Source organism: Microcaecilia unicolor, unplaced genomic scaffold, assembly GCF_901765095.1.
Source record: "Microcaecilia unicolor unplaced genomic scaffold, aMicUni1.1, whole genome shotgun sequence".
NCBI lineage: Eukaryota > Metazoa > Chordata > Amphibia > Gymnophiona > Siphonopidae > Microcaecilia > Microcaecilia unicolor.
In genome coordinates, this window is record NW_021963234.1 from 80784 (window position 1) to 97457 (window position 16674).

A 16674-nucleotide genomic window follows, 5' to 3' on the forward strand; every position below is an offset into this window, starting at 1 on the left:
AGAATGTGCCCATTCTCTGTCCCCAGACCCCCCCCCCAGTGCTTAAAAATAAATGTTATTTGTTAGTGCATGGATAGCACACAGCAATCCCCAAGTTAACACAGGTCACCTGAACATGCCCCTTGGTAAGGCATTTTTTGCTGAGGTTAGTGCTTAACACAGTTTGGTGAAAGTTATGTTCATTGCAGAGTACTCTTAGATGTGCCCGTTTACGCCAACCATAGAGATGGCATAAAGAGTTGTGCATAAATTTAGGCATGCCAATGAGGGTTTATGTTAGTATTCTATAATGGAAATGGGGATCCCAGATTCTGTTATCGAATAGGTGTTCCCTCGCAGCAGTGGGGCAATTAAATGGAAGTACCTTGAATTAGAATTAGGCTCCTACTTACTGTGTTAAGGTTTTGCAGTTAACACACAGGAACTGCAATAATTAACACACAATATCTGCAAGACCTCTGCAATAACTGTTGTGGAAGGATCCTGGCACTTGGGGAAACGCAGTCGTGGGGCAAACGTCGCTGCTGCACAGTCATTAACATGGAAAGTAGTTAATTGTTCTGCATTATCTGACGTATTAGAGTTAAGCGCAAGTACACTCTTCATCTCCTCCCTTACTCCACCCCCTAAAATAAAATTCTGTGTTAGGTGGGTGCTTAACCCAGAAGTTAACAAGTTTTGCTTTCACAGCACCTTTGGAGGATCATTTTATTAACAACAAATCTAAGATCAGAGAATGAGTGTGAAAAATCTAAGCAATGTTGGACAAGTGAAGCTCCTACATTTCCTCGTCTAATATTGCTTTTGTGTTCTAATCATGCATGTCTTGAGTTTCCTCTTAGTTTTCCCACATTTAGCAGTGAACATGGGCAGATGATATAATCTATTTGCTCTGTGCTGCAGTCCAACTGATGCTTTAAAATGTGTGTTTTGAAAGTACAGGGGTGTTTGAATTCCTTAATGCTCATGAACGACGTGCAGACAGAACAAGCACCACATGGAAAATGGCCGCAATCTTGTTCTTTCCTCAGTTTTGAAAATGGTAAGGCTGAGGGTGCAACAATTTCTTCCACGGGTGTGAGCATCAGTCACACATATTTTATAAAATAAATGCATATGTGAAGATATTTATACTGGTTCTCAAGCAAGGCTAAGTGTCCACTGGGGTCAATTCTATAACTTAAGGATGCCGATGCCATGAGCTAATCGCAACTCTATAATGGTATCTGTGCACGAAGATGCCATTATAGAATACTAGCATAAACCTAAATTGATGTGTCTAAATTTAGACATGACCATTTAAACCATGTCAGTGAGTAAATGAGTGCTCCATGCAAAGTGTATAAATTAAAATGTATTCTATATGTTGGAGACACACCCATGCCTCTACCTGGCTCCGCCCGCATTTATAGAATAGCGTGCAGTGAATATACACACATAAGAGGCGCTGTTCTATGCACCTTCCTGCCCAATTAACCTAGGCACCTCTAACAAAAGCACTTTAAAAACCAGGTTAAGCACTTGACACGGTTTAGTAAATAGGTCTCCTACTGAGAGCCGCCCTTAAAGTCACAGAGGGCTGGATTCAGTATATGGTGCTCAAAATTAGGCAGCAAAAAATTGGCTTTAAGCAAAATTCCATAAAAGGCACCCACTCTTTATAGAATTACACATAACACCGATTCCTGGGCCTAACTGCTGAAACCTGGTGTAATACTGACACCCAAGTTAGACGTGCTCAGGCCATATTTTACAAATCCATGTGCAACTTTTCAGAATGCCCCTGACATACCCATGAACACATCCCCTTTTGAGTTACACACTATTTACACACTAGTACAGTTAGGCACCATTCGTTATTGAATAGCGCACATCTAGACGCGCATGCAAATTTTTATATGTGCCAATTAACCTCAATAATTGGTTGTAGCATCCAATTATTAATAGTTAAAGGCTCGTTATGCAATTAATTTGTGCGTGCAATTTTGGGCATGCAAACTTGGGCACCATTTATAGAATTCAGGGGTGAATGCCCCCTAAAAGGGCATTATACACATAGAAGTCAACATTTCAAAATGATTAGGGATGATAAACCCAGTGGAAATTACCCCTCTTTGGACATTGTCAAGGGGTTGCTCAAAATTGGAAGTGCTCAAGCAGCCACAGAGCTGGCTCCTGTGATTCTACTAATATCATATATTCCAGCAGAAGCCTTCACCCAAAAGACCCAGGTAAAGGAGTCTCTTCACAAAATGGTACCTTTCGAACATTGTAGAAATCCCGGTGAGGTACACTTTTCAGCTCTTTCAGTTCCGACATTTCATTCAACATCTCATGAAGATTGAACTTTGATCCTAAAAAGTTGAGTCTGCGATGGCAGTAGGTTTTCCTGTAGAAAGTGCAGTTTATAAATGCATTTACTATTTACTTCACATGTTTTTGAGAGTTTGGGGCAGATATGCAATAAGTAAGACAGTACTATTGACCAGGGCTGTAACCAGGATTCGGGGGGTGCCAAGGGATAGACTGGGGGGGGGGGGGCAATGCATTTTACCTCTCTTCAGAGATATTATTAATTGCCGACGAAATCAAATATGTAAACTTGTGACATTTAAACAGAAAAAAGCACATTAATGCAGAATACAAGATAAGCCAGGGAAGGGGTGAGAGTGTACCAGGGGACATGCTGTTTTTCCAGTGTTTATCCAATAAACACATACTTTCATTTTGTTTGTACTGGGGCTGTTTTATGGGTGTTTATTTGTTAAAACTTAAAAAATCAGAAGCCTTATGGATATTTCAGTACAAGTAGAAAGCTTGGAGACTACCATCCTTTGTCTTTTGATATGTAAAGTTTATAGTTTCACAGTAAAGCAAAAATATTTTGTGGATGTGGGAGGGGTCTGACTGTTCCTCTTTTCTCCTTTTTCTTCCAACACAGTTGGTATCAATGCTGGGGTCCGGTACCATGAGTCTTCATTCCCCATTACCAAGGGATTTTTTCCCTGTTTTAATGGACCCACCTTTCCCACTATTCCTAGTCTGGTCATTGCAGCAATTATCTGGAATCCCATAGCACCACTGTCACTCTTAAAGAAGACCTTGACATTTCTCCATGCCCAGGTTCCCTTCTGAGGCCTGTCATGCTGTTTCCATGCCATTCCTAATCCCAGCCAACATGGGCTGCAGAAACCCCACTGTGGGATCAAACTGAGGGTCTTCTACATGGCAGCACACAGCACTGAGCCACAGGACTAGCCCAGAAAAATAAACCTCAACCAGTTTTCAACTGAGCAAAATCTCTTCCAAAGCACAGCAGCCAACTTTTCAAAATGAGTGGGGTGCTAACTGCAGCATAATAACCCCTCCCTGGGTATATTAAAGGAGCGTGCTAAACAAAGGGAGTGCTCAACACTCACTGACCCACAAGAGCTGATACCTATGATCCAAAGCATTACTGGTTTAAGTGCGTACTTGGCAAAGCTTGAATCAAAGAAGGTGGTGTGAAATGCTGAGGTGTTTTATGATAGCTAAAGCTATTAATTGACAATAACAGATAGATGCTATCTCTAGAGTTTAAATTAACATAAGAAGCTAAGGCTGTTCCAAGGTACATATTGCCTGAACATTCCTGTTCAGGCAATATGTACCTTGGAACATATTCACCCTGTTCACCTGTGGGCGCATGCATGTGTACACAGAGTGTGAAGATATGGAGAGAGGGAATGTTGCAGATAGCTGGCTCAAGGACAAAACTGATAATAGGGGACAGTAAAATATTCAAAGCATGAACAATTTCCAGCTGCCAGTTTTACCTGGATAGCAGCTTAGTTACAAGTGATGTCGTTTGAAAATTGCCATTTTTTAAATTCAGTCAACAACCTTAGAAATTAGAGCTCCTTATGATGCTAGTTGAGACTGAATCAGAGGCCTCAGGATATGGAAATCATTCATTGCAACCGCCTATTCTAGCACTTTTTAGTCAACAGCCTGGTGCTAAATCATTAAAACTGAAACCACTTTAGCATAGGAAAAGATCAAATTACTGTATGTTACAAAAATGGACATACGTTGGGCCATCGGCAATGAGAGCCAGAATATGGCTGAGGTCCAGTGTGTAGGTCTCCAAGTCTGGGTAAGGCAGGCTTCGAGGCTCTTCATTCTGCATCTTTTTGAAGCTATCATAAACATAGGGTATACCCCCTTTCATCTTCACCATGCAGTCCAGGTTCTTGAAAGAATCTTCAAGATTGTAAGGATCTTCTCCTTCACATGGGGGTGGATGCAGATCTATAACACAAGATAAGGTGGGATTAGAATTACCAGCTGAGATATATTGTCATTATATCCTAAGTATCTTTTACACAATCTAAACTATGCTTCAATGAAAATGTTAAGGTAGTAATTCTGTAACTGTGTGCCTATATTTAGGCATTTAGGACTAGATTCTATAAATTACGCCTATAAAATCGGCACCAAAATATGCCTAGGCATATTCTATAAAGTACGCCTAAATTTAGCTGTACTTTATAGAATAATTCTAAATTTCTATGCAGTTTATAGAATATGCAGAGCACCCATCAGTGTGACTAAATTTAGTCACAGGCAGTTATGCCAAGTAAAATTTGGTGTAATGCCAATGCCTAAATTACACGCAGAATTACATGCAGACCAGGTGTATTCTATAACCACTCACATAGATTTTAGAAACACTCATAACCTGCCCATTCCATGCCCATGGCCACATACCTATTCAACTATGCGACTTAGAATTTACGTGCATCAAATTATAGAATAAGCTTTGACAGTTATGCGCCTAAATTCTACTTAATGCCAATTAATGTCAATAATTGATTAAGTGGCAGTTATTGGCACTGACTGGCTTGTTAACTAATTATGTTGTGCGTGCAAATCTAGACTATGCATTTGCATGTGCAACTTAAGTCACGCTATATAGAGTCCGGGGGTTAGGGCCAAACTCAGTAAATGGTGCCGAAAAATAGGCACCAGGAAATAGCCACACTCAGCGCTATTTTAATTCTTTATGTATTTTTTAAATTCTTTATTTTTGCAATTTTTACAATAGCTCAGCACTAGTTTATAAAGCTCACTCCAGGCTGAGCACTTTTTTCAGAATTGCACTTAGCATGGATTCCTGAACCCAACTTTAGGCACAAGGACTTACACCAATTGAAACCTGGCATAAATCCTGGTGCACAAGTTGGGCGCACATCCCCCAAATTCTGTAACACTGTGCATAACTTTTTGGAATGCCCCTGACCCACCCATGCCCCTCTGATGGCCACACCCCCTTTTGAGTTGCACATGAGAAGATATAGATGCGGTTCTTTATAGAATTGCGCATAGGCAGTTGCATACGAAAATTCAAATTAGTACCAATTAATGCCAATAATTGTTAGCAGCCAATTGGATGTTAATGGCTCATTAACAAATTTAGTTGTACACTCAATTCAAGGCCGCTCTCAAATTTGGGTGACCTTTATAGAATCCTGGGGTTAGAGGGCGCCTATGTAGCTCCTATTCTGTGAAGGAAAGCAGTTGCCTACAGAGTACTGTGTAGCAGATTAAAAAGATTTGTATTTATTTACAAATTTATATAGTGCAATATCCAAAAGATCTATAAGGTTTATAATAAAACGTACATAATAAAACACCACAACATAAAATAAAACAGCAGCATAAAATCAGTACATCAGTTATAAAAATCTATTCATTGAAAGCTTGTAAAAAAAACAAACTTAAGGTTCTTACAAAAAGACAAATTAGTAAGATAATCACATACATAAACATAAATGTTTTGATTAGGCAGTTTTGCTTTGTATTTGGTATCAGTTTTTACAAGCAAGCATCAATTGACTGTAATGAATTAATATTGTTAAACTTTGTTTACTTCAATGTATTGAAATTTTGAATAAACAAACATGGACAAAAAAAAGACAACAAATTGGGAATTGTTTTCAACTCTTCAGGGAGTGAATTCCATAATGTAGGCCCAGCTACTTAAAACATTCTTATGCGAGATCTTTCAAAATGGACGTGGTGAAATGATGAAATATCAAGTAATCATTTATTTAAGGATCTGAACTGGAAGGAAGGTCTAAAAATTTTCAAGGCAGAAGCGACGCTTTGAGGAGCATCATTACTCAATGCTCTATATATCAAAACTAAAAATTTATTTATTTCAGTACATTTATACCCCGCCTTTTGCCATAGTGTTACAGCCCCAAAGCGGCTTACAATGAACTAATCAAAATAAATACATTACAGTTACAATTTAGAAACTAGGGTGGGAGAGCAGGAAAGGAAGGGAAAGGAAAGGGAAAAAAAGACAGAGATGACCGATGAAAGTCCTGGTGGGCCAAGAAGAGAGAAGAAAAAACAAGCTGACGCCGAGAAGACCAGCAAGATGATCCCCAATTCGTGACACCAGCAGGGCCCAAATGGAACAAATGAAGCTGGATACAAACTTCCACAGCGATGCAGCCATCCAAGCAGGGAACAAGATGGCGGACCAACAGTCGTCTTCTGCTTCCTCAACCGCCGGGGCACTCCTCCAGCTGCCAGGGACGTCCATCACAGCAACTCCGAGGAACAGCTGATTGGCGTCGAGACGGGCTCCTCCTCCACAATGCTGAAATGGAAACCGAAAGCTGCAGCGCCAAAAACGCTGACAGGCACGGAGGCATGCAGGGACAGACCAGAGGGAGACCAGCGGCCCCGGAAAGGAAGCGCGGCGCACAAGCGAGGGGAAGTACAATGTGCGGGCGATGTCCTGAAGCAGCCCGAAATCCGCTGTCAACACGATGTCCAGTCGAGCCCGATCATAGGCTAGATCCACCCCAGTGCACAGACAAGGTAAGCGCGACGGCAGCACGACGTGCAATCAGTGACCGGGTCTGACCCGCTGGCAGCTCAATATCTTTGCAACAACGGCCCCCTGTCAGCCCAAAATCAGCCCTACTGAGCCAGCTGACTGCGCAGTGTACAGGATGCGCAGGTATGGCTCATTTTAAGCCCGATGTTAAGTCTCTTAAAACTAGGTCACCCGGAGCTAGCCGACAGCGTGATGTTTAGTCAGCGGCCATCTTGGCCATTTAAACCTAATACGCCAAATTGGTAACCAATATAATCCTTTTAAAAATAGAGAAATATGATCAGTATACCAGATACTAATAATGGGCTTGATTCTATATATCATGCCTAAAAAATCAGTGTAAAAAAAATACACCTAGGTGTAGTCTGTAAACTATGCTTAAATTTAGGTATGGCATATAGAATGCGCCTAGCGCCCATCCACATTACTAAATTTAGTTGCAGGCAGTTACGCCAAATAAAACTTGGTGTAAATGCCTACGCCTAAATTAGGAGTGGACAGAGTGTATTCTATAAAAACGTGCATAGATTGTAGAAATGCCTACAACCCACCCATTCCACACCCATGACCATGCTCCTTTTTCAACTATGCACCTTAGTATTTATGAGCATTATTTTACAGAATATACTTAGGGCCATGTTTACTAAGTTGTGCTGTAGGCGTGCTAAAAATTAGCATATGCTAATGATAGAGACATAACGGGATAAAAACTTTGTGTGCCTACAGCGTGGCTTAGTAAACAGGGCCTTTAAGACAGCTGTGCACAAAAATTCTAATTAATACCAATTAGTGTCAATAATTGCTTGTCAATTGGCAATTATCTGCACTGATTGGCTTGTTAGCTAATTAAGTTGCGCGTGCAAATCCAGAATATGACTGGATTTTTATTTTATTTATTTATTTATTATGACATTTCTATCCCGCATTTTACCAAGAAAGATCAGGTTCAATGCAGCTTACATAACAAATTAAGAAGAAGTATTACAAGACAGTTAATATTAATACAAGAATACAACTATTAAAAAAAATTTCTTTTCATATTAGCTGAACACAGATCTAAAGAAGTGGGCTTTAAAGTAAACTTCTAGATGACACATAATCAACTGAAGGCCAGATGCACTAAACTTAACGAGCCCTTAATGAGCCATTAACGAGCCATTAACGAGCAAGTAGTAAACCCTGGCATACACTAAAGACGTTTTTATTATTGCAGGGGGGAACATAGTAACATAGTAGATGACGGCAGAAAAAGACCTGCATGGTCCATCCAGTCTGCCCAACAAGATAAACTCATATGTGTATACCTTACCTTGATTTGTACCTGCCTTTTTCAGGGCACAGACTGTACAAGTCTGCCCAGCAGTATTTCCCGCCTCCCAACCACCAGTCCCGCCTCCCATCTCCGGCTCTGGCACAGACCGTATAAGTCTGCCCTCCACTATCCTCGCCTCTCAACCACCAACCTCTCTTCCCCCACCTGCTCCGCCAAAATGGCAGCCAAAATGGACGCCCCTCCCAAAAAAAAATGTCCATTTTGGCTGTCATTCCCCCCTGCAATAATAAAAACGTCTTTTTTGGCAGTGCTTCACTCAGCTGAGAGTCCAAGAAGTCTTTGAGCCAATCACAGCACGTTTAGCTCGGCTGAATGCGTTGTGATTGGCTCAGGGACTTCCAGGTCTCAGCTGAGTGAAGCACTGCCAAAAAAGACGTTTTTATTATTATACCATAGAGCTGGTGTAAATGCTCATTGCCTAAATTGCCAACAGGCACATAAATTATTGTATTCTATAATGTACCCCACCTATACTCTGCCCAGACTCCACCATCCCTCAGATTCTATAAATGGCGTGCAAACCATTGGACCTCGTAAGGCTCTGGCCCAGGGTGCCAGTGACTAAGGGCAGAAAAATACCCTGCCTCACCTTGCCTACAGGTTAAGCCTTTTCTCCTCCTCCTCTCAATCCAGTCTCTCCCCTTCTCTCTTCCCTTTCCCTGTGGGTCTGGTACTGTTCCCTCACCTCTCTCACTCCTCCGTCATCTTGTGAAATTTATCTTGGTTGCCAGTGGGAGCAGCAGCAGTATGACAAGCTACATTCTACCAGCCCACAATAGGGAGAGATGCCGAACCCACAGGAGGAGGAGAGGAGGGGGGAGGAGGGAAGGGGTGTCAGAAGGAATTCCATGGGGGTGGAGGGCTCCGCCAAAGCAAGTTGGCCCACGGCACCACTATCCCTTGAGCCAGCCCTGTGTGCAAATTTCAGAATGCAATCCTAAAATGCATATGCAACTAAATTGGCTAACAAGCCAATTAGTTCCAATAACTGGGTGTTAACCATTATTGGTGCTAATTGGCAACAATTTGGATTTGCAAGCACATCTTGCTAAGTACTATTCTACAAAGATCCAAACACAAAAGAGGGTGTGGCCATGGGAGGGGAAGGGTGGATCAGGGGTGTTTACAAAAGATGCGCACAGTATTACTAATTCTGGGGATCTGCTCCTAACTTATGCACCAGGATTTTAACCAGGTTTAAGCTAATGTAAAGCCTCGCCCCCCAAAGTTTGGCATGGAAATCAGCACTATTACCTATTCTATAAATGGCGTGCAACTCGGAGCGCTGTTTATAGAATACCACTCTGCGTGGATTGTTTTCAGCACCATTTACTGAACCTAGTCCCATGTGTACATCCATCTTCAAAGATGCCAGTATTCTAGTCCTCTGCGCTCACGTTTGGCATGTAAATGTTACTGGTTATGAACTATAGGGACGTGCATTTGTTTAAAACAATACGGGAAATGTCACTAATATTTACATGTTTGTTTTACGCCATTTTAAACCTGAAATGACATGCAAAAAATTTTCAAAACCTACATAAAACCAAAAAGCCCATAATTGACATAGGAGACTAAACAAAATAAAAATGTTTGGCTTGGCCACGCCTTACAACTGGCTTGTAAAATCTAGAAAAGCAGTGGAAAGGAAAGGTCATCACTAGAGGTTTGCACCAATGCAATTCTTCTCAACAGGTTCAACAAAATCAATGCAAATTTATTTTGTTTTATGTACAGATAAAGATTTGCTTAAAACAAAAGCATCCATGGTGCAGAGTTTCCTTCTGAGTACAAAGGTTATGTTGTACTCAGATTATACCCTAGTGTATACCCAGACACAATGTTCACCAGACAAGTGCATTCTTTTCTTTGTTCCACACAGAGAAAATCTCAAGTTACTTTTCTGATCCTCTGCTACCTCTAAGTCAACTGTTGTCACATTTAATTTATAAATCAGACTAGTAAAAAAGGCCCGTTTCTGTCAGAAATGAAACGGGCGCTAGCAAGGTTTTCCTCGGAGTGTATGTTTGAGAGAGAGTGTGTGTGAGAGATGGAGAGTGTGATAGTGTGTCAGAGACAGTGTATGTGAGAGACAGAGAGTGAGTGAGTGTGTGCCCCTCCCCCCTCCCTTTATGGTCTGAGGCCCCCCTTCCACCCCCACACCTCTCTGGTCTCACCACCCCCTCCCTCCAGCCACCCATGTCCAGCGACCCTCCTCTCCCCCTGCCCCCCCTGCAGCCACCCATGTCCAGTGACCCTCCTCTCCCCCTGCCCCACCCTGCAGCCACCCATGTCCAGCGACCCTCCTCTCCCCTGCCCCCCTGCAGCCGCCCATGTCCTGCGACCCTATTCTCCCCCTGACCCCCCTCCAGCCACCCATGTCCAACGACCCTCCTCTCCCCTCTCCCCCTCCAGGCACCCATGTCCTGCGACCCTCCTCTTCCCCTGCCCCCCTCCAGCCACCCATGTCCAATGACCCTGCTCTCTCACCTGCCCCTCCTTCATCCAACCAGGTTGTGTAACCAATTCTTCAGGGCAGGCAGGAAAGATCCCCGGTCCTGCCTGCCCGCTGCTGGCGCTGAGACGCTCCCCCGCTGCCGGATCGCTGTTCAAAATGGCCACAGAGACTTCCAATGGCGGACTCGCGAGACTTCTGCTGAAGTCTTGGAGGCTGCCCTTGTAAGTATCGGCGGCCATTTTGAACAGTGATCCGGCAGCGGGGGAGCATCAGCACCAGCGCCAGCAGTGGGCAGGCAGGACCGGGGATCTTTCCTGCCTGCGCCGAAGAATTGGTTACACAACCTGGGTGGATGAAGGAGGGGCAGGTGAGAGAGCAGTGTCCCTTGACATGGGTGGCTGCAGGGGGGGCAGGGGGAGAGGAGGGTCACAGGACATGTGGCTGCAGGAGGGGGGGCAGGGGAGAGGAGGGTCGTTGTTTGATGCGCCGCTCCCTGCCACTTGCTCCGCATGTTTCCCTACTCCTCCCCCTGCCTGGGAATCAGCTGTGAGTGACGTCAGCCTGGCAACGGAGCCTAGCTCAGCAACTTCGAAGGCGCCACGGACACAGGCAGACACATTAAAACGTTGGTGGTGAGAATTATTATATAGAAAGAGACCCCCCCACACTGTGAGAGCTCTCATCTGTTAGCACCTGCCAAAGCCTGTGGAAGGTGTGGCCTAATGGTCAAGGCAGCAGATTTTGATCCTGGTAGCTTGGATTCAATTCCCACTACAGCTCCTTGTGACCTTGGGCAAGTCACTTAGGGGTCCACTTACTAAGGTGCGCTGAAAAATGGCTGGCGGTAGTGTAGGCGTGGGTTTTGGGCACGCGCCAGTCCATTTTTCAGCGCGACTATAAAAAAGGTCTTTTTAAAATTTTTGCTGAAAATGGACATGCGGCAAAATCAAAATTGCCACGAGTCCATTTGGAGTCTGTGACCTTACCGCCAGCCATTGACCTAGTGGTAAAGGCTCACGCAGTAACCAGGCGGTAATGACCTACGTGCATCAAATGACACTTGGCGCACGTCTGATATGCGCATCCAAAATTAAAATTATTTTTTGGATGCGCATATCGGACACACACCAAAAATGAAATTACCGCAAGAGCCAAGCTGGGTGGTAACTCCATTTTGGCGAACGTTGGGCACGTGTAGATGCTTACACGGCTTAGTAAAAGGGCCCCTTAACCCTCTTTTACCTCAGGTACAAAAGCCAAGATTGTGATCCCTCTAGGAATAGAGAAAGTACCTGCTTATAAAGTGTGATATAGAAACAAGTGGTTAAGCAGATTATAAATGCCAGAATTAAATGACATTATTGTAGTACCTTCAGCTCCATGCTCTGACTTCCAGGTTTTATTAAAATTTGATATACCACACAACGGTAACCATCTAGGTGGTCTACAATTAAATTACCATTGTAAGAAGTTTGAAAAGAACTACGAAACCAATAGGACAGATGAAGCATGAAACAAAGTAAAAAAAGGAAAGAAATATTATGAGAAAAGGAATTAAATAATAAACTAAAAAGGAGGGGAAAACAGCAGATTCCAAACTGCTGTGTACCATTCCATATCCGTCTCACCCTTCTAGTTATCTCTTCGTTCAATCTCTCCACCAGCCTTCTCCCTCCTCATCTCTGCCCAGTCCCTATCCATTCTCTGCTGTCACTATTCTGGCCTACTGCTGTCACCTTCCTGCTGGGGACCTCTGTTCTGTGAGCCAGGAAGCCCTGGAAGGAAAGGAGCCATTGCCAAGAAGTTCTTGGCATCCACAGCTAGGGCAGAGAAAAGATACAGCAGTACCACTGATCTGGTGTAAACTATAAAAACATCACTACGCCTGCCCTTAATAGAAAAACGAGTTTGGTTTTATCAATGTTATCTATTTATAGGGAAGCAACCACACCTTCACCAGGTTTGTTCCAACACCCTATGCCAAGTATCAGCCTATCCTCAAACAATGAGCCTTCAAAGCTTTAAAGATAAACTCACCAGCTGATATTTCCCTAGGAGTATGTTAATGTCTGGACTCACTGACTTCCTGTTTTTGGTTAATTTCTAGGTCTCCTTTCTTCCCCTCCTCTCCTCCCCCCCCCCCAATCTATTTCTTATATTTTAACACATTGTTAGAACAATGGTGGTACCATTTTTATTATAGCCACATGCCCTTATTTTTTTTTTTTATCCTCTTCCTGATTTGCTCTTCTGATGCTCCTACTACCTTCATATGTGAAACCCCATTTTGTATAGGAGCTCCATGTGGGAAATAGAATAATTTCTTGAGTATTTTACAAAAGACTCTGCTTAATGCAAAGCTTTTTGTAAAATATGTATGCCAGCACATGCAGCAATATCAAACCACTAGATATAGAAACAAGTGGGGGAAGCAAGCAGAATATGGCTCGTTGTATTCTTTCCAACTTAGAGGGGGGGATGAGGATTAATTTGGGAGGATTGAATACCTTTTGTGGTAGTTTTTGTTGGGGAGGTAATAATGGCTAGAAAGATGAGGGTAGCTGGGTAAAGGGTCATGGATTTGATATACTGCCTTTCTGTGGTACATTCTCTATCCCTAGTGAGCTTGCAATCTAAATTTTTGTACCTGGAGCTAAGCGATTTGCCCAGGGTCACAAGGAGCTGCAGTGGGAATCAAACCCAGTTCCCCAGGTTCTCAGCCCATTTCACTAAACATTAAGCTACCTCTCCACTGCACAGCTAGCGGTGGACAGGTAACTCTGGTGGGTTATGTTGGGAGATTGGTTAGTTGGAAGGGTAGGAGGTACTCATGGGGAGTGGGGCTGTTGGGGGTGGTGAGAGTAGAGAATGGAGAAGCAGTTGGAAAGGAAGAATTCTCTAACTGTTATGGTTTCATTGTATGTAACTGTGCTGCAGAAGCTGGAACTGCTCCTATAGAAATTTTACATCCAAAGATTATCCTGCCTTTCACCCCATCTAGTTACCTCATATCCAAGCTCAGGTCATATCAAACTCTAGCTTCAATAAAACTATATTCCAGAGATTTATTTGCTACTGATCAAATAACCACACTATTGTAAAGACCTGGGAAACAGTGTTCTAGAAAAGTCATGGTAATCATGGCCAGAGTCACAAGTTTATCACCAATAAAGTCATCTACGTTTATAACACTGACATGCGGCAAAGGACAGAAGGAGCCCACCTGGAAAAACTTCATCTTCCAGTGTACGGTTCTCATCACGCATGGAGCACAGGTACTTTGCAGTTGTTCTAGGAAAGCGGTGGTAGGCCAGCCGGGCATACTTCTCCCGAATGAGTAGAGCTTTCGCAAGACCTTTAGCAGCCTGTTCATAATCATCTACAGTGACCTACAAGAAATTTTTTTTTTTTTTTTTAATTTATAAATTTTTATTGAACATCAATCAATGTAACAACAGTTTGGAGCCCATGACTCCCCCAACTTTCCAACAAGGTAAACTTCAGTCCAGTTCCACAAGTGTTTTCGCCCTCCCCCCCTCCACCCCCCCCCCTCCCTCCCCCCCACCTTTCCCTCCACCCCCCACCCTTCCCACCCTTCAAAACTGTAGCTTAAACAATCCTACTCTCTATGTTCCCAGTAAAGAGTGTCTCCAATTGCGTCCATTCATCAGCAGTGGAACAATATCTCCCTCTACGCCTGTCCGTCATCTTTTCCATAGCCGCTATTATCTTAAGCCTCTCCACCCAATCCTTCCCCGTGGGGCCCTTTGTTTGTTTCCAATTTAAGGCCACCATAGCTTTCGCCGCAGCCATACCCATTCGTTTTAGTCTGCATTGCCATCTCTTCCCCCTCCTATTGCCCCAACCCAACAAGCACCACTTAGGATCACATGGAACCGTACTGCCCAACATTGAAATGATTTTTTTTATTGCGAACAGTTCAAAGCTAAAGTGAAAGATCTCTTAATTTGCACCTCAGTGCTGTGTGCTATAGTGCATTCTGCTTGGATTCCTGCATTTCACAGATCTTTTCTGATCCAAAGCACTGATACCTACTATCCTTCCCAAAAATCACCTCATAGAAGCTATTTAGAGAAGGTGACGATTGACTGAAAAATTGCTTACTGAAGAGATGTTGGAAGACAGATTGTGACAGGGGCGGACTTCTGAGCCTCCAGGCAGGGTGATCTGCCCCCCCCCCCCCCGCCACCGTGCTGCCGCACCCCTCCCATACACCACAGTTCCCCGAGCCTCAGTGGGCCCCTCCCAGTCCTACTTTGAAGGGCCCTGGTGGTCTAGAAAAGTCATGGTAATCATGGCCACAGTCACAAGTTTTAGCTTCAAATCTAAGCTAAAAGCCCACCTTTTTGATGCTGCTTTTAACTCCTAACCCTTATTCACTTGCTCAGAACCCTTATTTTATCTTCCTCACCTTAATATTCCCTTATCTCTTGTTTGTCCTGTTTGTCTGTCCTAATTAGATTGTAAGCTCTGTCGAGCAGGGACTGTCTCTTCATGTTCAAGTGTACAGCGCTGCGTACGTCTAGTAGCGCTATAGAAATGATAAGTAGTAGTAGTGGTCTAGTGGCTTCTTTGGAAGCAGGAATGAACTCCACTCTTTTCCTGCACACTACCAATATTCTGCCTGGCACCGCCGTGTTTTCAAAATGGCGACCAAGACTTCTCATGCTAATGTCACATTTCTCGACAGTCTCATGAGACTGCCGCAGGGAGTCTCTGTAGCCATTTTTAAAATACGGCAGCGCCAGCCAGAATAGTGGAAGCAGGCAGGAAACAGTGTTGTTCTTTTCTGCCCCCCCCCCCCCCCCCGCACAGGCATCTAGACCACCAGGACCTTCAAGGTAGAACCAGGCCTGTTGTAATGGGCAGCAGCGGCAGGCAACTGGGAAGAGCATCTGGGCCCTCGGGCACTGTCCGGTTACCCAAATGGTCAATCCACTTCTGGATGGTGACAATAAAGGCAACTATCAACCATGGCTCCTAAAAAAGAAATGAACACCTCACATACCGGAACATTAGTGATCTTCGGTTCAGTTTTAGTCAAATGCTAATGCATATTAAAAATATGTAATTGTGCTAACTAGTATAAAAGGGAATTCATTATTTAATTGTTTTCTACAATCAGCATGACCCCAGCCCTACCTTTCTTCCTGTCTCTGCTTCAGTTCAATTTGCAGCATTAACCAATGGATGCTACTGCTGTTTCCTCACCACCTGTCAAGACCATGTCGTTGGATGAAGTGTAGTGTACCATCATCCTACACAGTTCAATATCATCACTGTCTGGGGGGGGAAGGTTTGGTAAGGGGGCGATGGCCATGTTTACCTTTTGTGACCCATTTTGGAGTTATAAGCAACAGTTTGGAAACCGCTGGTTTAGTACACCTGGCCCTTCCCTGCCTCTACGTATCTTATATGTATCTGCCAACTTATGAGAGCTACTCAGCCCTCAGACAGGGATAAGTGTCAGTCTATACACCCAATGAAATCCAGTTTGATTTATCCACAAACTCTTCCCAATCTGTATCAATTGAGAATAATGTAGTATAGTTACCTATTCAAGTGTATTTATATGGTATGAACAGCCACGTAGCTAGGACTGAAAGGGCTCCTATAACACCATGTTAACCAAAGATGGGGGAAGGGGGCAGGAGGATCTCTCTCAGAGCTGCAGTCAGGGCAGGATTAAGGCATAGGCAAACTAGGCATTGGTTTCAGGCATGCCAACCTGTGGTTTCTCTCATAATCACCATAAAAAGGTTATGAAGAGGATTTCACTGACAGACAGCAACTGCTTAATGCAATGCAGCAGCAGTGGGAAAAAAAAGCAACAATAAAACTTGGTTTTCTAAAAAGCAGGCTAGAGACAGGAGCATTTTATGCGGTTAGAAATAAAGCAGAATTCTCACTTATCTCCTGCAGTAATGCAGCAGTAATTTGTCAGCAGAAGTGAAAGCTCCTTAAAAC

At 43.5% G+C, this 16674-nt stretch overlaps 1 protein-coding gene across 3 annotated transcripts in view; it reads right to left on the reverse strand.

The window, feature by feature from the left end:
• Window positions 1-16674, reverse strand: part of LOC115459096 (AMP deaminase 3-like) — a 99147-nt gene that overhangs the window by 48934 nt on the left and 33539 nt on the right. For all 3 annotated transcript variants that reach the window (XM_030188961.1, XM_030188960.1, XM_030188962.1), the window contains 3 exons: window positions 13910-14075; window positions 4071-4290; window positions 2260-2389 (listed from right to left, as the gene is read on the reverse strand). In XM_030188961.1, coding sequence (XP_030044821.1) covers window positions 2260-2389; window positions 4071-4290; window positions 13910-14075 — 516 coding nt within the window. The remainder of the gene's footprint in view (window positions 1-2259; window positions 2390-4070; window positions 4291-13909; window positions 14076-16674) is intronic.